Source organism: Brienomyrus brachyistius, chromosome 10 (genome assembly GCF_023856365.1).
Source record: "Brienomyrus brachyistius isolate T26 chromosome 10, BBRACH_0.4, whole genome shotgun sequence".
In the NCBI taxonomy this organism is placed as follows: Eukaryota; Metazoa; Chordata; class Actinopteri; order Osteoglossiformes; family Mormyridae; genus Brienomyrus; species Brienomyrus brachyistius.
This window is the reverse complement of record NC_064542.1, coordinates 4545971-4573416: the sequence shown is the minus strand read 5'-3', so window position 1 is coordinate 4573416 and position 27446 is coordinate 4545971. Positions and strand designations below refer to the sequence as shown.

At 49.4% G+C, this 27446-nt stretch overlaps 1 protein-coding gene across 6 annotated transcripts in view; it reads right to left on the bottom strand.

Annotated features, from left to right (window-relative positions):
* pcdh1b (protocadherin 1b) overlaps positions 1-27446 on the bottom strand; it is a 140523-nt gene that overhangs the window by 51208 nt on the left and 61869 nt on the right. For all 6 annotated transcript variants that reach the window (XM_049029704.1, XM_049029707.1, XM_049029709.1 and 3 more), the window contains exon 4: positions 5871-6090. In XM_049029704.1, coding sequence (XP_048885661.1) covers positions 5871-6090 — 220 coding nt within the window. The remainder of the gene's footprint in view (positions 1-5870; positions 6091-27446) is intronic.

Sequence of the window (27446 nt, the reverse complement as noted above, 5' to 3'; positions counted from 1 at the left end):
AACTGCAATGGAAACATTTTGCGATTTAGCATCAGCAGCGGATTAATGATCAGGCTTTCCTAGGGTGCAGCCTGGCCCAGAGTGATCGGGGGCCCCTATTGCCAGTCTAGTTTTTCATTTTTTAATTATATATTTTTTTAATGATCCTTTTTGGTCATTTACTTCTTTGCAGGTTGGTGTTTGGTTAAAACTGAATGGTGTTTGGTTACACATATCTCTTTTTTGGCGCTCATTTTGTACCTTTATGTATTTTATAGTACGTGCATGCATAGTCCGTTTCCTACGTTAAATGGATTTTTCAATGAGTTTTCAGCCAGGAAAGCAGAGAGGAAAACATTCTTATAGTAAGAATTTGTCTCATATTCTTTTGGAATTTATCAATGAGGTCTATGTTGCGCTCTTTCTGGTTGAAGCATGACTGATGTGAAAATGTAAGCTTACCGGTTTGTTGTTATACTATTTATACTGTTTGTTGTTATAAGTTCTGCAAAGTTAAACAGAATGTGATTTTGTATCAAACGTGAGCGGTCACCGCTCATGTTTGATACAAAATCACATTCTGTTTAACTTTGCAGAACTTATTTTACAGCTACTGATATTTAATGGTTTTATAGATAACTGTATCGTTTTGGAGAGTGGGAGCAGATGAGGGGCCTCTGAACTTGTTACTCTGCGACTGATTAGTGGACACAGTTATATATGGTTATTCTGTATGAATGGCATTATTTAACCGAGCTGAATTTGCAATACTGATCGGACAGGATTTATTAGTATAGAAAAAACTCATGTAGCAATTGCACAGGGCTTGTGCACAGGCACACAATAGCATCGCACCTCTCGCATCTCACCTATCCTTGCATCAAATTTTATCATTGCTGTTATCAACACAAGCACGACATGAAGAGGATAATTGCAGGCGAATGTAATTTTTTTGTAACATAAGTCTGCTCCAGATTGAATTACGATATGTGGATCTTACTTTCACCGGATGGTAAGTGGTAAATACTATTATAAAATTTTTGAAAATTTTTCTTAAATAATTTGCGCAAAAACTTTAATGGAAACAGCTGTTCTGAGGTCACTGGTGTCCAGATGGGAAAATATGTGATTTATACATGCCATTGATGGCTCGCGGACACAGACAGCATAGTGTTTAAGAGAGTTTTCCGGGTTTGTATTTGCTTCATATAAACCTCAGTTTCATAAAAATCTGTGGATTCAATCAAAAATCTAAAATGTCTTGTATTTTGTTAAATGCTAATTGTTACGTTTAGGGCTGGGTTAGGGTTATTATAGTTAGCATTATATATGAAGTGTGTGTATACTGTGTGTGTATACATACCACATGTATATCTGACAAGGCCTATTCTCTTACACCAGCTCTTACACGGGGGGGGGTTGTGACTGCAGCTGCAGGTCCTGGGGTGAGTGGCAGGGTGGTGTATGGCGAGGTGGCACAGCCAGCACTGCCAGCCTCCATCAGGGATGCTCTTTTTAGGGAGGAGGGGGCACATTTAGCTGGGAGGCATGCGGTCTCTCGTCTTCACCGCACTGGCAGAGAGAATCAGACACAGGAGCTGCTCTGATTTATTTCTTGACTGCGGAACGCGAAAAAGGATAAACAAAAAACGGAAGCCGCGCGGTTTGCGGAACAGTTCCATGAGAATAAACATGCGGACCTCGCTTAGCGGTTCTAGGAAAACAAACATACGTGGTTCGCACCGGCGGTTCCACAAGAACAAACACGCACAGTTTGCCTGGCGCTTTGCGAAAACGAAACGCGCACAGTCTGCTGTGCAGTTCTGCGACAACAATCGCACAGTTCTGGGGGAACAGGGGGGACCCTGTCAGGACGGTGAGATGGGGGGCGTCTGTGTGACCAGACATACTCTGCACAGCCGGGCTTTAATTAATCGTCGTGGCCCCTACTTCCTCTCCCATTGAGCGGTCTTCCTCCCCAGTCCTATTGTTCGGCTCCACATCTCTTATTAGCCACATCCTCTCTCTTTAGCAGGGCGTGACAGGACAGGGGAGGGGGACTCCGACGAGCACGTCCTCTTCGGTGACCACCACCGTACCACCACAGTGTATCACACTCACACATTCTCCTAATCTAACAGCCTCCTTTTATACTCTACAAGTTCCTGTAGTTTTTGTATTCCTCACCCAGCAAACACTTTCCCATAACGGTCAGTCGCCAGTGAGCCAACTTCTGTTGCCATTATTTGACAATAACAACATGTATGACTGCAAAAAAAAAAAGAAAACTATGAAAACAATAATTATTTTTATTATCAGTTGGATGTGAAGTACAGATTTTATTGGTTTAATTTCACCTTCCCGGTGATATTCCTGCTCCCGGTAGAAGCTGAGAGACTTAACAAACAGGAAACAGTATTCAAACTGACCTACAGCTGTTTCCCTAACTGTCAGAACAAATCCCATCCTGCTGGAAACCTTAATAGAGTACAAGGATGGTGTAGAGCACTGGGCAAACAGGGGTTGAAAGGTGGTGTTTATCCATGTGAGAAATTCTAGAATCCGTTCATATTTTCTGTATCCATAGCGAATGAGCCACTCGCTTCTTTCCTAGACGGCTCTCTTTGTGGGACAGCAGGGGGGAGCAGCAGCAGATCTCATGGATACACATACGGATAACCGGGCAGACAGGCCCCGCCAACGGCAGAGACACTCCGACTCTTAATCATTTTTCCGTTTTCTGCGATCACCGGCACATTCCTGTACCTCGGCCATTAGCGGGCGGCTCACCCACGCAGCAGGAATCCTCGCTAAGTGGCATAAGAGGAGCTCCACTAGGACTGTCTGCCCTGCTGGAATGGGAACGGCAACATCAGTGTCCATAGCGGAAGGCCGACCCTCTGCCAGAAGCGCGAAGCGCCTGGATTTCTACGGGTCAGACAGCTTGCCGAACAGATGCAGGAAGTTCACCAGCCTCCACGTTTCGTCCAAGTGATGGAGAAAAAACACAGGCTGCTTCCAGTGGCTTAATGAGCTGGACCATTCGGAGGCCAGAAAGAGCACTAAGCCCCCCCTTGACGTCTTGGCATGCCAAAATCACGGGATCGGTTATGTGAAGATGCACCCCCACACCGCGTGACTACGGCCTAATCTCTGGCAATGACAGGCAGCGCCGAGCTCAACCACACTGCGCTCGATACTTGAGTGCCTCTTGCGGAAAACACACACACTCGATCACAGCCTGGTGCTACATCTATGCACCTGTTTTTGCATGAACTCTTGGGCTAAATTCCAAGAGGATAGTGTAGAGGGACGAACCCAGGAGTGAGTCAGTTTTCACAAGCAGGACATCATAAGGATGTTCCTGTATACGTATGATGCAAAACAGTACTTTTTCTATACACCCATTAAAAAAAACCTAACCACAATTCACACAACACATAAGACCCACCCCCAATCTTCCATATGGATTATAGTCCCATTTATGCCCCTGCACCTTAAAAAAATCCTAGAATGTTCCCTCTCCAATCCTTCTGAAGTTCTCTCTCCCTGGATTAAAATTTCTCCACACGCCATACTCTCTCCTCCACCTGTTCTTGTACCTGCTCTCCACCATGTTGATGTTACGCACCATGTCTCCACCTTCTCTGCAGCACCATCGCCCTCTTCGCTCCTCTTCACCATCTCGCACCCCTCCATCTCATCCTCTACCTCCCCCACCCCCCTTGTTCTGCCCCCCCTAGCTGTCTCTGCCCTCCCCACAGACACATCCACGTCTATTAAGACAGGAAATGAGCGCATTAGAGGCTGTGGGGGGCTCTGCTTAGGCTCCCACCCGAGGGATGGCGTGTGGGGCTAATATAATTTTGCTCCATTATCTGGGCGAGGCAATTCCACAGCCATGGTGGGGGGGGGGGGGTCAAGAACACAAGAATGCAATGAAACTGCCTCAGACAAAGATCAGGCTTGTTCCTAGAAACCCCTAAGTCATCGGCCATCTCGCATTTGGTAAAAATCTCCTCACTGTAATGGAACAAGAGTAATCTCATAACTACCTCACTGACTTCCTGTCTGATCCAATTAAGGGGAACCGGTTACAGTCTTCCATCTCTCTGCCGCTTCCTGCTAAAAATGCGCGTGCACACTGGAGGAGAAAATCGGGTCTTTCACTTCAAGGCACTGGGCAGGGCAGGGGTGGGGGAGAGGGGTACAACCAGGTGGCTTCGAAAAAACTGTGGAGGAGCCGGGGCTGAGATGGAGGTTGGGCCCGGAGGTCAGGGGTCACACTCAGCAAAGGCCGTTCAGTGACTGTTCAATGCTGTATGCACATAGACTAGACAGTCACCCTTGTTTCAAACAGCCCACCCCCCTCCCGCCAGCCCTGCACATCCAGCCTCCAAATGTATGACGCCGGAGGTACGTGCACTCAGAGGTGCGACACGGGGCCCTTATTTATATCCCGGTGTTATATCTGAGGGGGTGGCCCAGTCACCCGAGGCTGCATCGTGGATGGGTTCCATTTTGAGGTCTCGTCTCTTTAAATAGCCTCATTGTCTGAGCGCATGGTATACATGCAACACAGCACAATGCAGCACCCCCTCTCCCCCAAAAGGGGGGGGTCAGCCAGGGCCATCTGGAAATGCTTCATAAAAGCAGGCCGCAAAATCACTGTAAAAAACGTGGTTTTTGTACTCCTGGGGCACAGCTGGCCAGTGCATGGCCACCCGCGTGTGCATTGTGGCTCGTACATTCGCATGTAAGCACATGATCATGCCAGCAACACACGGGGCTACACGCTACAACAGTAAACACTGTGCGCCGATGGAGTGCTCTGCTTGAGGAAGACCTCCTTCCTTCCTGTCAACTGTGACCTCATTCTTCATCCTAGCATGTTTAATGTGCGCTTGCCCGTGTGGTAGGGGTTAGGAGAATAGCGATTTTCCTACATTTGACAGCGTGTGTGGGACAGGGAGGGGGTGGAGTCTCTTTTAGGTGATAGTCCGCTCCGGTGAGGACCTGTTTAGATGATGATTCTGCTCCTCCCCAGAGGAATGACAGAAGTAACAGCTGGACCTGCAGGTTCTACCCTTCCAGCCTCCCTACTTAATTCTTCTCCCCTCTATCTTCCCTCCTCCTCCTGGGAGCATGACACAGAAGGCATAAAGAAAATCGTCCATCTTTCTCTTAACAGGGGGAGGAGGTTTGGATCAGGGAGTCGATTGCACTGAGCTGTTCCCTATTTCCCAACAGAGTCTGAGAGGGGAAGTTCACAAGCATTCCCAGTGACCACCTGACGTGTAGAGTAAGCTCAGCGACCACAAGATTACCTTAGGGGTCGCAGAGAGGCGGTCTTGCATATACCTAGTGCACACACACACACACATACACACACACCGCCAGGCACAGACACACTCATGCGCGCGGGTGTGCATGCGGCGCTAAGAGAAAAACTGCTGACAGCCGAGCTCACTCGATCTGGGTGTCAAATTCAATCTCCATCATCAAGGTAATCAAGCTCTCCATCCTCTGCTTCCTGTTTGACCCTGCCACGAGTTAACTGTCTGTCCCTGTCCAATGAGACAGCTCTTCCTACCCTTCCTGTGCCCTTCACCACTCCCTCCCCCCAGCCCAACCCCAGGCAGGCAGAAGGGAAACCATAAGAGGTCTGAAAACAGACAAATGTCCATCTTCCTCCCGGCTGGTAGCTGCTGTTGTCTGTTAACATGGATAACAAGTCCCGCGCCCCCCCCCAGTGGACCGCAGCCGATTAGCTGCCAAGGGATTGAAGCATCTGACATAAACACAGGCAAACGAGAGGGTCCCGACAGAAGGGGGGGGGGGGGGGTGTAAGCAGGGAGGGGCAGTTTGGGGGGGGTAGATTATACCCTTACCATTCTCGGGGTGCTCCATCTCTCCAATGCTGCCATCTGGGGTCGTCCGCTCATAGTGGTCCTCGGGCAGTGCCAGGGGCCCGATGCGGGGCCCTGACGATGACTTGCTGCTGGGGGTCTCAGACTCCTCTAGGCCGCTGTCATAGTAGCTGTGCTGGGAAGGGTCCTGCAGGTCCTGCGACTGATTTGTCGTGGAAAACGTCACTCTGCGGTGTGGCAGCTGGGAAGAAGAGAGAGGGGGTTTAATCCCGAGTGGTCAAATACCTCTCTGACTGCACCAGATGCGTCACGGTGAGTAGGCAGGTGCTATAGTGTCTTGAAGGATAATTAATTAAAAAACAATTAGTTTTTACACCTCCTTTGTGGATGCAAATGTAATTCACTGTCAATATTACTCAAGACAATTACTCGGACTGCTGCAATATACACTGATTCATAACCCTCTTTGGGACTGACACACACACACACATACAAGCTAATACAATCCTTTGTTGTTACATTCTAGTATCAAAAAGCTGTAGTGGGTTCTAGAATGAAATTACTTGGGACTGATATTTTAGTAAAACCTTAATCTCACAGGAATCAACGCACATGTCTGCGGCTCACACCCACACAGACAAACATGATCACACCGACGGGCACAAATTCACACTCAGGTGTGACAGGCAACTCCCGGTGCATCACTAATTCCCGCCGACTGTGACAGCCAGTCCTGATAAAGTCGGACAGGGCGGCTGAGCCCACACCCAAAACCGCCCACCCTTCCCAGAGGACTCCGGCTCGGACTGTGGATGACATCCCGTCGCTATCGAAAGAGACAGCGAGCAAATTGGGAAGCGGGCGGCTAGAAGCCTCTGTCAGCCACGAATGCTTCGCAGCCACTCCCCTTCATCTTTAAACCTGCCAGGGAGCTCGCAGCTGTCCCCCCCATCCCTGCCCCAAACACGCAGGGGAACAGTGAAATAAATAAATAAGAGCCCACACCAGCAGTCGCCTGACACCCGATGTGGTTTCGGTTGGGCGATTCATTCAGTTATGATTCACTCTCATACGTGAATCAGAGTAATCGACATAAAGCTGTTACCCCCATTTAACAACAGGTGCCCCTAAACTTTTCACCAATTCAGTGCTACATTAAAAAATCTGAGGGTGCAGGCTTGCTTTTTTAAGGTAAATTGAGTCAAACATTTTCATCCCATTACAAATGCAGCTACGTATAGTCGGCTTTGTGGGAGAGCATGAGCCGTCAACTGGGAAGGGTAAGCAAGGAGGAGGAAGATGGAGAAGGAGTCCAACTGCAACACGATCACACCGCTGAGCTGTGAGGAGTCTAAGCGGGACTGAGCTCGGTGGGCGTCGAGAGGGTGACGCATTCCGGTAAAGCAGTGTACTCCGGTGTAAAGGCCGCCACCGGCAGGCATGGCTGTTGTCAGCCTGTAAAGTGAGCACGGATCCCTTCCCCTGCTTCATGATAAGCTGCAGAACATGTGCGAGGCCAGCAGGTGGCCTAGAGGTTAAGGACCTTCAAGCAAACTGTCTTAACCCCATGCTGCTAGAGGGAATAAGCAGCAGCACAGCATTATTAATCGGTGAAAAGCGCAGATGAAGCGGTAGGCTTGGCCCGTGCTCTCCCGGCAGTCATGGACAGACGCTCTACACTCGGCACGCAACTGGAGTACGCTGACAGCAGCGGCCGTGCACCGAGACCTGATACCAGCAGCAAATGAAACTGGGGGGGGGGGGGTTTGTCCTATCACGCTGCTCATTATTGGAGATAAGGGGGCTGTGGCAGGCGTGAGGGGATTATTAATGCCCCATGTTAGAAGTAGAGTGGAGGGGTTCTATTTCCCCCAGCCAGGACAGACAACCCCTCTCCCCTACACCTGCAGCAATGAGTAAGGCACTCCTCTCGGCCCGTTACAGCACACACCCCACACTCAGCCCAGCCGAGGAGTGAGTTCGATCGCTGCCGCCTGCATGATTGTCCAAACCTGCAGCTGCTCCCCATTAACGGGGAGAGGTGGTGGGGGGGGGGGGGGGTTCTAGGGGGAGCCGTGGCCATGTTGTTTTCAGGCTGCAGCTCTGGGGACAGATCTGAGTGAAATCTGTGTCTGGGTTGAGGGGGGTGGGCATGTGGGGGGGGGGCGGGGCTAAGGATGATTTTACTTGGTTCACCTCAAATGCTCATGCGCTGATAAGCCGATGGCAGCCACATGAAGATCAAAAGGACCACTGGCAAATCTCATCCTACCGCAGCTTCTTATATCATTCTTCACATCTTTACGCCACCTTCCACTTTCAAAGCCTGATTATCTGGTCATCTGGACCTGACCTATAAAATCTAAGTCAGGTGTTTGTCACGTACCTCTGACACACAAAAAAAGTTACCTGATAGACAACTTTCTGTACACTGCTGCATGGCGTGTAAACTGCAGTAAATATGTTCTTTATTATGGTTAAAGACCTTCAGAAAACATTCATCCACCCTGCTTTCCATCTTCTGTCAATGCCGATTCAGTGCAGCTTTGTGGTGGTCCCAAAAGGCACAAGACACATGCTCATACAGAATCTCCAGTTTCTATGCTTATATCTTTGACTGTTGAAAAGTCACAAAGCTGGGATAAACGGTGAGTGATTCTCATTAACGGAGGGGTATTTTATCCCTGTTTGGTCGGAGTGTAGGAGTTGTAGAGAGAGAAGGTGAATCGAAGCGGCAGCTGCTATGCGGAGGATGTGAGAATCGGTGCTTCGAAACAGACAACAATGAGGGTGGGGTACCCTCACTACTCCTGCCCTAAGGCACAGATATTTCAACATGGAGATCTTTAGAATCGCACTTTGCTGGATTTCCAGTGATCTGACGGGAGGCCGGCCGGCCGCCCCCACGTGGCGGGAGAACAGACTGGGAGCATGTAGCACGTGTAATGCGTGTGTGTCCACAATATGCTTTGGGAAAAAAAGAAATCAGAGGCTTCATTCAAAGTGAGACTTTTTGAATATGGCCAGGAAACACGGATATTCCAAAGGTACTCAAATGTGCGGTTTGTCTCTGGCTCTGTCGGGGTCATGGCTCAGCCGACTTCACGAACACTCCCTACGCACCTTCTCCACTGAAACCTAAACATGCAGAGGAGGGGCATCTCTTGAGCTTGCGGGGAGGCAGTGAGCCTTGACAAAAGCATGCTGCTCATATTAGGCACGCAATAACTGGAGCCTAACCCCCACCCCAAACACAGACATACGCACTAGATCTGGAGTCAAAAACGACAAGCTTCAACAAGCCTGTGGACAAGGCTATGGACTTACAGGCCAAGAAAATAGTAGACCTTCAGAAGGTCCGACGACAGACAGCCGTCGAGTTTGACACAGTCAAACACGCAGCGTGAGAACCACACCCAAGAGGTGGGACCCTCCTTCGCATTGCCCAATGTGGGTGTCCTTGCTTCCCCAATGCAATAGGGACCAGCACACGCCATCGTCAAACACGCACACACAAAGTGCACAGCTGTCCCCAACGCCTTGTTTTTTGTGCAATCAGTCCGAGTGCGCTGCAGTGCTCCGGCATATACTTCCAATTTTCTGCTTGGGTGCCCCCCCCCTCCGCATATCACTTATCAAAAGGCCCGGAAATATGCAGCTACGCCAACCGCACACCACCACTTGCTTTATCTGCGGGAAGCACATGGAGCACATATGCCAGAAACACGCACACAGACACACACAAGGGGAGAGTCCCTTAATGGGGAGAACATGCCTGGACACTCCTATAGAAATACACTGAAACACCTCTTTGGAGTTCAGTGACTCGTCCCCGCTCATTAATCCTAACATTAAGTAAAAAGTTCCCTCAGAATAATGGGGGCATGGAAGAGGTGGCAAGACTGATCAGCATCACCTCTGCAGGCCTCCGAAAAACCTGGCAAGTGGGCAGAGCTTATACGTGTAGCAGCCTTTCTGATGAAAATTTTCTGGCCCCACCCCACGCAGGCATCTTGCTGTTTCTACCACACCATCCAGGTCAAATCTGCACCACTACCGGATGCAGCACCTCAGTGGGTGGGGCTTGTATTGACAGGATGAGGCAGAGGCTGTGAGAAAGCCTTGATGAAGCGTCCTTCATTAGCACTACCACAGGAAACAGCAGCACCGCCTGCGTCGGACCCACATGCGGATCAGCAGGAGGGAACCTGAGGTTGAAAGTTCATGCCTGGGGCAACACTGCAGTTCAGGTCTATTTATGTGTGCCCTTGCATGAATGTGCTACCCATGCCTGTATATTCGTTATACTTAGAATTATTTTACATTCACATATTTTATTTAGCAGTCAATTTTGTCCAAAGCAATAAGTGAGGCTCAGACAGCAGGGTCAGCTAGCATTCCTAGGGCAATCGGGGATTATGGGACTTGCTCAAGGATACAATGCTAAAATCACTTGGCCAGTCATGGGATTTGAACCAGTGACCTTCCAATAAGGTCAGAACCTCAAACCCCACCTCAAACTCTATGCATATTTATGCACAGTAAGTGCCTGTATGTGAGTGTGTGACCGTGTGTGCGTGTGATTTATTACACCACAGTTTGAATATGTGTAAGACCATGTGTGTGTCTGTCTGTGAAGGCGAGGGCACCAGTCCACCCAACGGAAGATACACCCGACCTTCTCGGCTCTTCACTTTGAGATCAAAGCGGTTCTCACATCTTGGCGCAACACCTTTTTTGGGGGGTTATTTATTATCTGTCTCTGAAAGGTGTGTCTGATGTGTTGTCCAGGGAGAGTTTGTAGCATGACCTGCCAGGCATCCTGTGGACCACACGGAGAAGACGTTGAGGAACGAGCAGAGCCTAGAGAGGGATAATTGGATCCAGGAGACTCATCAGAGACAAGAAACAGAAGCCTTCTCCACAACCGTAGCGTTACTCACCCCGTGAAAGCAATTGTTTTAAGACTTACTTGTAGCCTGCTTCTCAAAGAATGCAGAGAGAGAATATAATTCAACAAATTAAAGTGAATTATTCTAACAAGGCAAATTATTATTTAAATGCGAGAGAACATTAAGTTGTTTAAATGTGTGTGTTTGTTTTTTTTTCTTAAATGCTTCCTCTGGGTACAGTGACACAGATCGGTGCTTGAAAACCCGAAAGGCAGCCTAGAAAAGACCATACGCAGCCTGCCTGCCCCTGATCTGAAATGTGACAGAGTCACACTGCCACTGCTAGCCATCAGCACTGACTCTTCCAGTTCACCAGAGTCATCAGGCACGTGGTATTTTAAACTGAGTAAACACAAGCTCTCACTGTTATAACATAAAATAATCATAGTCTTTCACTCGCTCGGAAGTACCATAAACCTTAGCAGTTGTTGCTCCTTACAACCAGCCTGCAGCATCCATATGAAAGCACAAACATAACCAATAATTTGTACCAGAGCATAAATGTAACAAACACTCGTGTAAAGATGTAATACAGTAATGATGCTGTAATCATCTTCTGCCATCTTCATAATGTTTTTATGAGGAAACTCTCAACACAATGGGAAGTTTAGTGAGAGGCTCCCCATTTTGTCTTAGAGAGCATGAGAAGTCAAGGACAGACTGCTTCCTGTCCATAGAGGAGAGTCTGTCACGACTGCTGCATTGTTCCATGGCTTGCTGAGGAATCCTTTGAACCTCTTCCTTCCCAAACCTGTATAAGCCACAAACAATGAACGACATTCCACTCTGCACATTACGTCCATCCATTCTTCTCCCTACCAACTGTATATCCAGTACTGGGCCATTGTGCACCCTATCCCAGGAATGGCAGGGAACATGGCAGGGAGACAGCCTGGATGGGATGCCAGTCCATCTCAGGGCACGCACTTGGGGGGGGGGGGGGGGGCGTTATTGGTAACCGAGTGGAGCCAATTCTCAGAACCACATGTTCTGGAACCGCGGAATGAAACCTGTGCAATATTGTGATGGCGCGCCAACTCGCACACGTAGCATGGGGGCGGGATTCAAGCCCCCACCTCTGCAGGTGAGAAGTGACAAAACTACCCATTGAGTCACCGTGCTGCCAGCATCACTGCAAATACAATTATCCCCCCTGGAGAGAGCCCCCCCCATTCCTTAGCGTCAGTTGTAACGTAAGCCACTGGCTTCCTGCGCCTGCTTGTTTCCTGCACCATCAAAAGTGACATTTTGCATATGGGAGATCTGCGCTGTGACTCTATTGTGACATTGTGTCGTAGATCCAGGGCCACATGGCTCCTGGATTTGGAGGATCACAGCATCTTACAGGACAGGGAAAGGAGGTGGGGTGGGAATGTGGGGAGGGCACGCCACCACAGACACTAATTCCCATTCCAATTGATGAAAACATCTTCACTTAACCAGATTCCAGTTACTAGAACAGAGTCAGCATAGCATACGAATAAAAAAAATCCTCAGTTTTTCACAAAAATGGCCACATTATAGCCATTATCACAAGCAGACTCTCACTGTGAAGAGACTTCTGCATTCTCAATAAGCGATTCACAAAGATGGATATACGACTTCATTACATTTACTTTATTTAATATAGAAGTCCATAATTGGACAATTTCCTTCCTACATGTGCCTTTTATTACAATTGTTATGAAAAATGTCTTAGAGAAAGTAAGTACCAGAGCATGCTGCTGCAAGAATTACATGTGCACAGGCGTGACAGCGCAGTGACCACTTCAAGGGGGCGCTGAGAAACAGATGCACTGGATGCTTATATGGTTTAAGCAGGGGGTACGCATGGGCGGGGCTACAGGGCCACTGATTCCAGCTAAAACCTGACTGGCCCCCGGAGCACCCCCTTCCCTGTCACTCACCGATTCAAAACTTATCATTGGCTAATGATAAGATGACCCCTCTGCATGGATTACATGCTTGCAGCTGTCTGCAGTATAATTTCCCTCTGGGATCAATAAAGTTCATTCTAATTCTAATTACAGCCCTTCTAATGTCCCTTAAAAATTCCCAGAGTTACGGCCCTGAGTTTAAGAAACATGACTCAGCACCCGTTATTACACCACTGGAGTTTTTCATAGCTGTGACTATGCTGTTACGAATACGGCCTATCTAATCACCACAGGAGCTGCACAGACGACCCGCGGTGACAGTGCTGCCCTGTGGCTCTTCCTGAGAAGCCTGTTGTTTCCATCTGTCTCCGCTGGACTCTGCTCTCATCGCCCTGCTCTCAGCGCTTATTCACACACCATCGACCGCATGCAGAACATTCAATAGCAAACTTCCACACAATTATCACCACTTTCTCAGGACCACAGCCCAAACTTGTAGTCTCTGCTCCGGGAATAAAACCAGAATAGGGAAAAAATGTTTGTTTTCTACGCTCTGCGATCTTGGAACAAAATGTGAATATTACAGTAAAACTGCAAAAGCTTGCATCTGTGTCTGTGTTTTAGGGCACAGAGCTGTGGCTGTTTAAAATGGCTTTTTTCTATGTATATTTCACACATATGGGTGTATCTTAAGCATGTCCACCAGGCTGTTATATTGCTGTATATCTGTGTTTAGTCAGGTTTCCTTTGAAAAGGATCTATGGAATCTTAATGTGGTACTAATAGAGTACAAATAGAGAGGAAAAAGGAGGATAATCCATCCATCCATCTTCCAACTGTTAAAAAATACATTAATTAAAAAATAATTTATATCAAAATCAAAACTGACTGAATTCTTGACTTGGTTTGACCAGAAATGCTTCTAGACATCGACGTATGTGATGAAACCTCCCAATGAATTTCAAACAAAGGGAAGAACACACAAAGGGAAGAACACACAAAGAGATAAAAATGCAACGTGTCCTTCCGCAGCTCTCGTGAACACGCCAATGACGTGTCGGGTCACTCTGCGTTAAAGGAGGGTTCGCTCAACCCCTAATCAATCCGCAGATGTGTGACAATTACCCGATTAATGAAGCAGATGTTAGCGCCTGACGATTAGCCGTTATTCAGCATGGCAAAGTAATTACAAAGTGGTTAAATATGAAAACAGCGGAAATAACGCAGAGGTAACAATAAAACGGAACTGTCGCATGCTTTAAAACGTAATGGGGCGCAATTTCCCCTCATCCCATGATAGATAGCGATTCAGATGAGCTACAATACTTACAGAATCTTCACAGTAAAAATCAGTGGGCTTTACATACGTCATGTGTGAACGTCAGTGTGGACATGTTCCAAGGAGAATGCCTGCATCTGCACACGCTATGAACACACCACATGCATCAGGGCCAGGGGTAGGGTCACAGCTGTCACACACCCCCCCCACCACCTTGCCATCCCCCTTTCCGGTGTTTCCTTTACGTGAGTTCTACAGAAGGTTCTGAATGTGCCGGCAGATTCCCAGTGTGAGGCTGGGGGCCGGTGGACCAGGCTTTGAACTGGTTTATGAGTGCCGGTTGTACTGGGGCGCAGGATAGGCTGAGCAGCTGAAAATGGGCCCTGTATGGATTAAGGGTTATGCTGTAAACACGTGTAGCAAACCTCCCTCCAAGCATGAGTAAATAATGTATTCTTTTCTTCATCGCCCTCCTTAGCCTTGATCTCTCCACTCAACATTTGAGTCTTCTGTCTCTCCCTCCTCTATGCCTCTCTCTCTTTTTACCCTTTTCTTATTCATACGTTTCCTTCCACCCTCTCTCTCTATCCCTCCATCCTCTTCTCTCCTTCCCCTTCTCTTGCTTGCCACACTCCTGTGCCCTCTCCCCTCCCTCTATCCCTCTATCTCTAACCCTCCCTCTATCTCTCTCCCTCTCCCTCCACCCTCCTCTCTCCCTATCTCCCCGTTCTTCCATCGCTCTTGCCCCCCCTCACCATTTTCCTTGACCCCCGTGACTGAATGCAGACTCTCCCTCGAATACCCCACTGCCTCTAATACCATGTGCACCTCTCAGCACCTAAAGTATAATTTCAGGAAGAGCGAGAGAGGGGAGCGAGAGGCTGGCAGCCCTTGGCATGGATTTCCCCTCCAGTTCTCTTCTCTTTATCTTACATTTACCATGTCTCCTTCTCTGTCATTTACTGCATCCTCCCCATCCTCTCTGATAGGTTTCTGCCGGACGAATAGACACTGGAATTATGCCTCACCAAAGGCCTGTGGATATTTATAGTGAGTGCAAAGCAGGCTTTAGCTTTGAGAAGGGGCATATAAAGGGGCAGGGTCACAGGAGTAGCAGCTCCAGCTGAAAGCTGATTGGCCTCCGATATAACTCCGCCCTGTTACTCATTTTATCATATCATCGGTGATCAGGTTGGCCCTTGTGCATGAATTAGGGCTCCTGTTATGCCCCCCTCCTTAAAAACAAGCAAACAGGGTCAGCTTGTCTGTTATTACCAGTGGACAGACATGAAGAGTTGGTCCAACCCCCCCCCCCCAAATCCAAACGCCTGCAGAGAGTACATCAACCACGCACCTCCGAGCTCCTTCACAAATATTTGCACGCCTGGGATCATCCTGCATGCCGCAGATAATGCGTCAAAGCTAGCCAGCCTGCAGATTCAGGTGGCCTTGTCAGTGGGCAGGTGCAGCGGCCTATGCAAACAGCAGCTGTTTAGCAGATAAGGCAGCATGGGCCAGGATGCTATCTCGCTCTCCGGGCATGGGATATTATCACTCTAGGCTCGCGGGTCAATGAGCCCAGGCCTTCCTGCGAAATGGTGGCCAGTTCCTTCCTGGGGAGTGCCCCAAACATGGGCTTCCTCTGGTGGGCATTCCCGTGCCCTCTCAGGGATTTGGGGCTGGCCTTCTCTCCCCGCCAAGTGAAACAAAATTCTCTATACACAGCCGTAGACTGCTAAAACAAATAAATGAGCTTTTGTAGCAAATGCCCAACTCTTCCAGAGGTCAGCCACGCTGCAGAAGACCAGCAGCTCCGATTATCCTGTCCCCAAAACATCTACTGCAACGTTACCACCTCGTTCACCAAGCCGTCAGCCTTGCCTGAGCCTGACAAATCGCCCACCGTATTTGCACATCAGCACTAAAATCATCAGTGCATACAGAAAGGAGCTGGCGGGTTCTTACAGAGAATGAAATGGCTCACTCTTGACTCCTGCCTCTATTTACAACGTGCAGAGTCACAACAAGGCTGGTAATGGCCACAACAGAAAAATTCGCAAACTCAGCCATATTTGTGGGCACACGTGCAATCAGAGCCTCATTCTTGCAGGGTCCCGATTTTCTGACGTATCCTGAGGGCCAAGATCGTGAGGTTAGAGTTTGCAGATAACTGGAGGAGATGGTAGGTGCATCTAAAACTACGGTGCTATTAGAGATCCCTTCCACCCTTGCTACCTCCTGACCCTCCCCTCGCATGACATCACCACATGTACATCACTTCCTGTCTAAGCGGACCACTGGAATCACATAATCTTTGCAGGCAAAAACAAACAAGAAAAAGTACCATAAAACAAGGTTACACAGATGAAAAAGGGAGAAAAATACATCAGCATTTTGTTAAAGGATGAACAAATATATCAAGTTGAAAGAATGTGTTTTTTTTGCACCTGGCGGAGGTTTATCACAGAGATGCTGAGGTCAGGCTGGAGAAATATCAGAGTAGGGGAAGGTAATGTTATTCCAGAAAGTTTCCAGTCAGCTAGCAGGCAGGTGGCTAGCAGGCAGAGGAACACCCCTGGTTCCTAGCTCTGGCCCAGCCGGAACACGGCACGCACCACGCGGAGTCCACCTGGACAGGAAAGCGCGCCTCAGAGGAGTCCAGGGGAGCGTGGAATGGGAACGGTGCCGGATTCTATCTCTCGGGATGTTTGGCCAGGAGGGTTCCAGGGAAATCTAAGGGGGCGACACCGATCCACTCAACCGCCTTCCACTACCACTCTACTCAGTCAGCCAGAATCTTCACTCAGAACCGAAAACGTCTGATGGCCAGTCACGTTTGGTGCAGATTGTTGTCATGGAAACATGCCTCGGGGCTAATGAGTAACTGAAATGGACTCCACAGAGAGTGGGGTGAGCTTAAGTCCCCCCTCCCCAGACTACCCCTCGCACTCACACTCTATTCTGCCACCAGCTGGCGCAGTGAAAAACTGCCATCTCAAACGCTGTCGGCACTTCCCAATCTGGCCTGCAGGGGGCTCTCCACCCTGAGCTCCGATAGCTGCTCCCCGTCTCCTCGCCCATCAGATTCTGCTCCAGCCTCTTCTCCACGGCACCAATAAATAAGAGATAAAGCTGTGACAGGCTGCAATAACAGGGCTGCAGCAGCCGGTCCGACGCGAGAGCAATAAAGGATGTGCTTCATAAAGGAGTTTTCAAGGATGACATCATCTCTAGACTTTTCTTTTTACACTTTGTGGAGGTTTTGTGATTGAAACAATACACCAGAAGAGGAGCGCGTCTGGCCCAGCATGTGAACACAAGCTTGCGAAGTTGCATGCTGGTACACTTCATCTGGGGCACGCCTAGTCCACCGGCCCCAGAATCCTGGCCGAGGAGCGAGGAGCGGGGAGCAAGGAGCGGGGAGTGAGGAGCGGGGAGTGGAGAGCGAGCAGCGAGAAGCGGGGAGCGAGGAGTGAGGAGCGAGGAGTGGGGAGCGATGAGCAGGGAGCGAGGAGTGAGGAGCGGGGAGCGAGGAGTGAGGAGCGGGGAGCAGGGAGTGAGGAGTGAGGAGCGAGGAGTGAGGAGTGAGGAGCGGGGAGCAGGGAGTGAGGAGTGAGGAGCGAGGAGCGCGGAGCGAGGAGCGAGGAGTGAGGAGTGAGGAGCGGGGAGCAGGGAGTGAGGAGTGAGGAGCGAGGAGTGAGGAGCGGTCTGTAGCACTCAGGGATCTCCCTTCGTCTCTGTCAGTCACTGTGCTCGTCCCGCCCACCTCTCTCCTGTCACAGAGGCTGCCTCTGGCTTTTAAAGACATGGAACTGACTTCAGGAGCAGCCTGAACCCCCCCCCCCCCCAATATATAGCCATGGCCATATTCTCATCTCTTTTCGGAGCCGTACAGGGATCCCTAAGCCTGAGGCGCATGCCTCTATCGGTTTTTAAATGAAGGCTTTCATTTCAGAGCCCCGCGCCCGACTCCCCAACAGGTACTTTGCTTATTCTGTCTAGAGGCCCCCCTCAGAAACGGCACTCCCAGCAGCGCGCGCCCCATTGCGTTCTCCGCATTTAAAGATGAATAAAATACGTACGAGTTCTGCTCAAGAAAGAGCAGCTCGGTACACCGCATGAGGGCTGCCCTCCATGCCCTGTTTAGAGTTTTACGGTGCCGCGCTAAAGAACATAAGGTTGTTGTTTTTACACCCCCCCACCCTGAATAAAACTCGCACTGACAAAAAGTAGGCCTGGCTCCCTGTCTGTGAATCCCCCCCCCCACCCCCACCACCGAGAGACGTGCTTATCCTAAGCAGAAGCCACTTTAGTCTCTAACTACAAGCCTGTTAGACACTGAGGCAGGGGACAGAAAGTGTGAATGGTACAGGGCCCAGGGAGAATAGGGGCAACAGTCACTCCCCATGAGTGAGACTGTCCACCTGATGCAGGGTGAAGTTGATGTCAGCTGGATGGGAGCAAGGCCAGAGCGGATCCAGAAAGCTTAGAAGGCCAAACTAGACTCAGTGCATAGATAAGTGGAGCTACAGATGTTGGGTCAATAGGCCGAGGTTACATCTATGACTGAACGTTCTATAGGTTCATCAGTGGAGGTCAAATGTCAAATGCAGTTACAGATTCAGCTCGAGAAGCTAATTTACTCCCTTTTAACAAATCACACACATCAAATACACAGGTACTTTACGTGCGGACACTTCTCTAATGTGAAATGTAAAAACACAACTCCCACCAAAATGAACCATGAAGTAAGGGGCACTGGCCCCAGCTGAAAGCTGATTGGTCCCCGAAGTGTCCCCTTCCCTGTCACTCACTGGTTCAAACAAAATCATTGGCTTATTCTAAGATTGGTTTCTCTGAAAAAAATTACACCACCACTTTTGCCACTTAACCTAGCAAATCCTACAATTGCCCCTCTGCTCTCTGTCAGCTCCTAGTGGATGTATGGTACCCACATCAGTGTCGACCTCATGATGCCGGTTTGGCGAATTTCTCAGAAAGAGGCCCTACTGCCAGGCGATTCTGGGTCAGGGATGCTAAATTTGCTCATGCTGCCTCAGTCCAATGACACAGAAAAAGCGGCATATAAACAAAGCACTTGGAGCTCAGCCAGAAACGATTTCAGATTGAAATGGTTGAAACGATTGAAGTAACGCAGGCTGAAGGCTGCCAGGCCAGGGGCCGCCCCTGATGTGAGCCCCCTGGCCCTGCCGAGGATTAACCCAAGTCGGGGTGGGGGGGCAGCGGAGGGGAAGAGAAATGAGGGCAACAGAAACAGGGAAATCAGCAAGTTTGAGAAACGGATTCATTAAAAACTCTGCCCACGATTGACTGGATGAGGTTTAGGATGGGGTGGATGGGAAGAGGGTGTGGGGGAGCAGAGGGCGAGGGGAAGGATCACGGACAGGGCCATTGTGTCGGAGAAAAAACCGGGAATAAAGCAAAATGCGCCACCATCAGCGAGAAGCCCCATCTCCCGGCACCTCGTAATCAGAAAGCATCGATCCATTCATTCTAATTAAGCAGCCGCGTAAGGCCCGACTCCTGCTTGTGTGTTTAAGCGACTCTCCTCTGACACAAGCTTCGGAAAAAAGGCAAATATGCATGCGGCTCTCTGAAAGGCCCCTTCCGCCGTGAGAGACCACATAAGGGAACAATGCAGGGGTTTGTCAGGTCCAGTGATACTGTGTAGCTGTCCTGCTGTCAGATCTCCATCTCTTAATTACTCACACATCAAACTGCACACTGCCAAGTGATAAAACCACAAAATGTTCAGCCGAAAAGAGCATTAAGGCTACTCTGCCTCGGAAATACCCCTAATGGGCATATGAATGGGCCAGGGACTTCACTGTATCCTGCAAAGCAGCCTGGATGTCATCTCCCTCTGCTCCTTGCTCTGCTTTCATGCAGATGTCTAAGAAAATAGCCTGCCGGTCTGGCAGCCATGGCCTGCTCACGCAGGAGCGACATGCAAGCCAATTTAAAGCTGGGGTTAATTAATCCAAAAATGCCACGTTTGGACATCGTTTATCGTTTGATCACAGACTCGTAAAAGCAGGCAGTAAGTCACAGGAATCCTGGGCATATGGTGCTCAGGTGCCAATCAATACTCTAAAACAATGAGGTTCACCCCCCCCCCCCCCCAGGCCAAACCTAGCAAAGGAAACCTGTAAACTGATAATTAGATCCTTGCATCTGATCCAAAGACGTAGTGCTTAAGTATGCCAGGTAAGTGTGTCAGGTATGGGGTTAATCTGTAGGGGATTGTATCAAGTTCCCTCCAATCAGCACCTGGCCGTTATTTTAGGAAACACCCGACTTAATCAGAAAAACCAGCACAGTCAGCCTATTTGCCTCGCTGAGCATTCTGGGTAAAATGAACAGTGAAATTAGTTTGAAATGAGAAGGGGCTATCTAGGTTAGGTGTTCACTTCTAGAAGCGTTTTTGGGGCATTAGGTAAATGAGACAGCAGTATTGAGTAAAGGACTGAATATCCCGATTACAGTCCCATAGGTGGGCGTGTCCAGCCTCAGTCCATCGACTGAGGAATGCATCACCTCACCTGCAGAACTCCAGTTTCCGAACATGTTCCTGAGCAGAGTGCAGGACTGCAAACTAAACTTCCTGAAAAGCAAATGTCTATTCAGATAGTAAGTAGTCTCATTGTAGAGGTGGTATTTCTAAAAGTTATAGTTAAGCTCATGAGACTAAGGGTAGACAAGTTTAACGCCTACAGCATGGACAGCTTCTCTGAACCTCACATGCCATCTTAGATATTTTTTCTTCCATCCATTTCTTACCTTGTTTGATTGGGGTGTTTGATGTAATCATTATGGCCTGGAGCTCTGCATGATGAATATATAAGTTCAAAAGCCACTCCCAATCTCGGTTTTCATCTTGTGATATTGTATGTGCCAGTCCGGTCCATCCTGGTTCAGTCCGAGCACACTCACACGCTACTCACAGAAGAGAATCCATGCTTCTTAGCAGAATCGATACACAGTCAGCCCTTCTCCTGCCAGCTGTAATGTACATTCGCCGGTGCATGTGTGGGATTAAGCCTACGGTGATGGTAACGAGGTTTGCTCAGGGGCCGGGAGTTTAATTATGGATAAGTCTGCAGATGAACGAGCTCGGCGCAAAAGAAGAGCTCTCTGGCACGCCTGCAAAGAGGGTCACGCCCCATGCATTAGCTCTGCTCCTGTGCAGCCCCATCGCTGTTCCATGGAAGGATTCTGCGGGTCGGGTCGGAGCTTTTCTCTTACACACACGTACACACACATACATGCGGTAAAACCAACATGTGCGTAGACACACTCCAGGACGAGACAGGGTGCCCCCTGCTGTTTGGTGTGGAGTATGAGCCAGGATGGCTTGGTAAATATCCCATGAAAAGAGCACTAAGTGTTTACACAAAGGGGGCCCAAACGAGACAGTGATGGAGGAGGGATGCGGAGCCCAAGTCGGTGTGCAGCCTTTCAATTACGGCGCCCTATGATTAATACATCAAGCGGCATTAGCTTCCCGCTCGCCAGGCCGGCGCCGAAGTGAACCCGTCTGCAGGCCTGATGATAGATCACCTCTGAGTCCTGCTCGCCCTCCTCATTCTGGAGAGGGGGACACACATGGGCTAACGCACCCTGAGGTTCCGTCTGCAACTCCAAGAGAGATCAGGGCACTGGGTGTGGTGGGGGGCTCCAACAACACTCCTTAATTAAGGAGCAAGTGGGGCGAGGGGGGGTGCAGTTTGGCAGCAATGTGGCGTCACATTCAGCATGCGATTAATGGCCCCTGCGTCATTTGAGCCGAATAAATATTTAACTCCCCCCCCCGCCCCCCGCCCCCCGGCTCCCTGGCTGTGTCACATGCTTAGTGCTGACACGGTCACCGGAAGCACTGCAGGGCGAGACGTGCGGCTGGTCACGACGCCGGCCCTCTGCTGGGGTCCAATTGTTTCCGCGAAAGTGGAACTACCTGCGACCACGAGACCGCGGCCAAGAATTTACAGCCATTCCGTTGGCCAAAATGATTCAGAACACAGCCGCCTCTCTTCTGGGGTGTGTGTGTATGGGGGGGGGGGCATATTCCAGATTTTATCTGCTTCTCTTTTTCTATTACTTTTTTGTTGTTTATGATATTTATATTTCATCTTATTCCAACTAATTTTTATTGTTATATTTTTTCCCTGCTATCACTACTGACATTTTATTTTTTCTTTTCACAAGTCATGTGTCTCATGGGAGTCAAAAGTAAGAGTCGTGATGAGACAGAAAAAGGTATTTTCCACACCCATGCACTGCGAGGAAATCTACGTGCCTGCCGCCTCATCCTGGGTGTCCTGCTTCTCGCTTCGGAGGCGTATTCCACGCCAAAGTGTTCAGGAGTGGCAGCGTCTCTGGGTGTTTCACGTGCCGGTATAGTAAATGCGTGTCAGAGAGCTCTTGTTCACAATCACTCAACACTGCACACAGCCAGTGATACAGCTGGAGAGTTTGCTAGCAGTTTTGCTGGATAATAGCACATCAATGATTCATAATACAGCCTAGCGATTAATAGCATAACACACTTGCTCCTTAAGTACAAGAAAAGTGCTTAAGTGTACCCGGTACTGCCAGCCTCTTGCAACCAATCCGGTCTCATATTTCCCCATACCTGCTGAGATGTGACCGCCAACATGATCAGACTGAAGTCAGACCCACCTGAATTCTATGCCACAAAAAAAGGCTGTTAAACCCAATATCTCTCCAAAATGCGGCACATCAGTTTTGTCTCACAGATTTTTTTTGGCAAAGACAGGCGAGGGCGCGGGATCTGTCTCCCCGCTGCGTGGCCTTGTTCAAAGGTTCCGCTCAGGTAGCGTGAGGCAGCAGACAGCTGTGCCCGGCTGTGCCGCTTTCTCTGTTTAATTAAGCGCGCGTCTCCTGCTGGCAGCCCACGCCACTCCCAGCGAGACATGGGATACAAGGCGGATTATTAGCCCGGCCGTTGGTACAAGGCCATTCTCCCTGGCGCGTAGTCGGGTCTCAGGAGGCCCGATGAAATGATGTACCCATGTGTCCCTCTCCACAGGGTCCCTGTGCCTGACTGGCCCTGAGAAAAGGATGGAATCAGTGACAGCGCCCCCCATGTTCACCCTCCCCCCACCCTGCCCAATTTCCTCCGCGCACAGCGGAGCCTTTCAGGCCCAAAGAGGCTGGAGCATTAGGATTCTGCTGCTGTCGCCAAGCTGCGGACAAACCGAATGCCCTGTCGCCTGCACCGTATCATCAGAGCGCCGGTCTGCCCGGGCTTCTGCTGATACCTGCCAGCACAGGTCCGTCTGCAGGTACATGTGACTCTCTGTCAGGGTGTTTGTTCCCCCCCCTGCATCCATGCAGTTGTTTGTTGCTGTCTCTCTCTCTGTCACTGCTTTCTCCTGTCTGTCTGTCTATCTTCCTGCTTGTCTCTCTATCTGCCTATGTATCTCTTTCTCTACCTGCCTGTCTGCCTACCTTTCTGCCTGTCTCTCTGTCTTCCTGTCTGTCATTCTGCCCACCTGTCTCTCATTCTTCCTGCCTGTCTATCTCGCTTTCTGCCTGCCAGTCTGTTTGCCTGCATGTGACTCTGTCTCGCTGCCTGTTTTTTTTCCAGTGTCTCAGGTCTCTCCACATGTTTGTCTCTCTATCTGTCTTCCTTTCTGTCCATCTGTCTCCAGTTTATTACCTGTATTCAGCCTGCATTCCACATTCACAATAGAGATTGTCTTGTGACGTATGAAGATGAGTTCATTTCCACACAGAACAAGGAGTGGATTTCCTGTCCCTACAGCCTTTTCCTCCTGGATGGCAGACAGCGTAATCCGCCTTGCTGTCCACCTGCACAGCATCCGTGGGTCACATCCTGGATAATACCCCCTCCCCCATTGTATCTTCATTCAAATTCATGCAAAGCAGAGGCACAGGCGAATCAGCCGCAACTCTGCCCCACATCAGCAAACTGCCCTGCCAAGCCTGCGAACTCAGTGCCATGGGGTCAGGGGGTCACTGGGGACAAACCTCTGGCACAGAACAGGAAGATCCAGCCCAGAGGAGAATGGGCGGCTGGGGGATAAGACACAAACAATAAATGAGGACAACAGCTACAGACCCGCAGGTATAAAAACAGGTTTTTCTGCTGGATTCCATGCTGAAGATAAAGGAAATGTGTGGTGGAGGAGTGGTGGTGTACCAGCTGCAGATGTCAGGCTCTGTAGGCCACAAGCAGCCATGTGGACATTGGGGGGCGGAGGGGGGGGGCGTGGACTGTGCCAGCGGCTGGACATGCCACGTCCTGTGCCGTGACCGCCAGCCAGATTGAGCTGCAAGGCGATAACCGAGTGCTGCCCGCAAGCAGTCTTACGGAGACGGGGTGGGGGGCGGGGGGGGTACTTCTTATACAGAGACATGACTGACAACCACATGAAGGCTGTCTTGTGATAGGACGGTCAGTATAATTAGGTGCTTGAAACAAAAACAATAAAAAATCAACGAATAACCGAAAGTGATCTGCAAGTAGCTATGTGGCCGGTGGGGGGGGGGGGGGGGTCACTTCCTGTGCCCTGACTGACAGCCACATCAAGGCTGTGTTCTGACAGGATGGGAGCTGTCTGACAATGACAGCTGAAATAAAGAAATGAAAAAAAATAAACTAAGGAAGGATACACTGAAAAACACGTAGTGGTAGCTTGTCCCGCGTTTAGAGGCTGTGTCACACCCCCATCACCCCCCCGCAGAAGGGAGGTGCAGGGAGGCGCGGGGAGGTGCGGGGAGGCGCGCAAATGATTTTTGATTGTGTGATCAATTCCCAAGGCAAGGTGCTAAACTGCAGTGAAGAAAACCAGGCCTGTGAATCAGGGGTTCCCCGTTTGCAGGATCCGGCCAGGGCAGCTTCTAACTGGTCCTGCTTGCCACGACAGGGGTGGCTCAGATCTTCCCCCCACAGTGAGATGAAATCTCTCTGTCCCAGTGGCCAAAGGGAGGGGCAGCCTATACCCCCCACCATCGACACGCATTTCACTCTGCTATATGTCGCAGGCTTTATTGAGGACCCCCTGGGCTCGCCCACCACCTGATCATGGCTGTCTTTCCTGTACATGCAACAGTACAGCCCATTTAGCCCTTAAAAAAATGCTTTTATGGATAAAAGGTTTTGTACATGCAGCACTGCTTCCACTGATGGAATAAGTTCTGACTGTCCAATCAGAAAAGCTGAAGGTGTGCTGCATTATGGGTACCTCTAGATCCACAGTAAAATACATGCAGATGGGGGACATATGGAAGTCATAACAAATGTTAAAATAATAATAAGGGGGAAGATGCACCTCGTTTAATGTAGCACTACATCCCTATCATGTTGGGGTCTGTGTGCAGTCAGCATTCTCTGGTCGCTTCAAAGAGAAAATTAAACCATAAAATGAAAAAATGCTGTAATATACAAGCTAGGAAAACATTAGGAACAGGGAGAAAAAAACTTGCGGGTTCATTATTCTGACAGAAATATAGCATTAGGCTTGCTGGTACGAGGCACCCGCGGAATCGAGGTAATGCTATTCTTCTCCCGTTTATCGTGTGACCGTAAATCCGTAGCCCTGGCACAATGGCTGATGGGAAAAGACGCAGTGCCATGGCAGCGCTATTCCTGAGCCTGAGTTGTATGTTGGGCGCAAGACGCAACAAGTAGCTAGTAAGCAACTCCATGTGTCCAGTCCATGTAGGGAGTGTCACTTTGAGGCTACGGGTGTGTGTTTGTGATTCCATGTGTGAAACGTGCTAAGCCTGAGAAGAGCGACACGTATGATCGTGTGTTTGTGTATTTTGATGCCACATACGTGTGTGTGTGTGTGTGTGTGTGTGTGTGTGAACCATGCACAGCTGACAGTAGTTCAAAGCTGACACTTATGTGTGATATGGCTCATGTCAAACCAGGATCCTTCACACAGACCTGCCTGACTATGCCATTAGGTCGGGGGTCAACGGTGCCTCGGAAAAGGCCGCACATACCGCCCCAAGGAACGCAGCAAGAGGCCAGGAATGTGGGGCCCCGAGAAGGCAGCTCGGATCCTTGGTTAGGTGTGAGGAGCAGGATGACGAGGGCGAGTCCTGCCTTTGCTCACCTCCATGACGACCAAACGGCTGTGGAGACGCACATCCCCACTGGATGGGCACCCGTGGGAGCCTTTACAGCCCGAGCAACAGCCCTGTCAGCTGCTCCCGGGGGGCTAACGATATTACATGCTGGCCTCCGGCAAATTCAAGGAGCAGATTTGGCTGGAGCTCATCTTCCATAATAGCAGAGCACCAATGATAGATAGATAAAGCTTGTCGAAAGGCACCTTAACAGGATTATTTTAAGGCCATAATTCATAAGGTGGGGCCAACCAATGATATGTTCCGAATCATTGAGTGAAAGGGGAAGGAGAACTCCAAGAGCCAATCAGCTCTCAGGTGAGGCCAGAGCCCCTGTGGCCCCTCCCTTATATACACCCCAGCACCTCACCCACAGACTTTCTATGTCTCTGCATGGTAAACCCTTGGTAGAAAGTTACCCGCGAAAGTGGCAGATGGCTTCCACTGAGCTGGCCCGTCACTCCAGGTCACTGAGAAGGAGCTGATGCCACACTGAACACTGTGAGGCCACACGGAAAGGCCAGAAAGGAGGGCCAAACCGCAGGGAAAGGAGGACACATCGGTGTAGATTAACCACGGGCCGCCGGCGCTGGTGATACAGTCAGAGACATACCTAGATTCTAATTCTGGGCCGGCTGACAAAACGTCACCAATTTTACATATAATTTTATGTATTCGATGGCCCCTCTCAAGCGCTGGGCCCCCAAGCGATGCCTCTCTGACACCCCTAGATACAGAGCACTCCCCCGCCTATGAACTCCTGGACGTGCCTCGACAATTTAGGCCCAATTATATCGATAATATATTATTAATGTTGACACAATAATATCAGGATACTAAAGCGCCGTTATCTTCAATTACCTTCATTCATTTTCAAAGTGAGCAGGTAATCTGCGAAATAGACTCCAAGATGGCATGGGGCAAAATGTAAATACATTCAATCAATTTAATGCTGGGTGGATTCCATTAGCGCACTAGCCATTGCCTTTGACAATAGCGCAACGAGAACCTTCTGGTAGCAGGAAGTAAAGACTTGATGGAGGAAGGCATCTGGATCACAGCGTGGATATTTGAGGATGTTTGAGCAGTCCACAGCCCGTAATACTCAACACCTCTTCACTATGTAATTTGAATTAAGCTAAATTAATTTCAAAATTCAGTATTCTTAAATTAGCGTAAGCCCAGGACTCATTTAATTTATCAGATACTTCTAAACCTAACTGGTATTTGTCCATTTTCCAAACTGAAGAGCAAATTAGCGAAACTCAATTCATTTTGTGTTTTTTTTTAAATGAGACTGTCAGTGACCTAAAGTCAGGTTCCCTCATCAAATGTTAAAGTATTA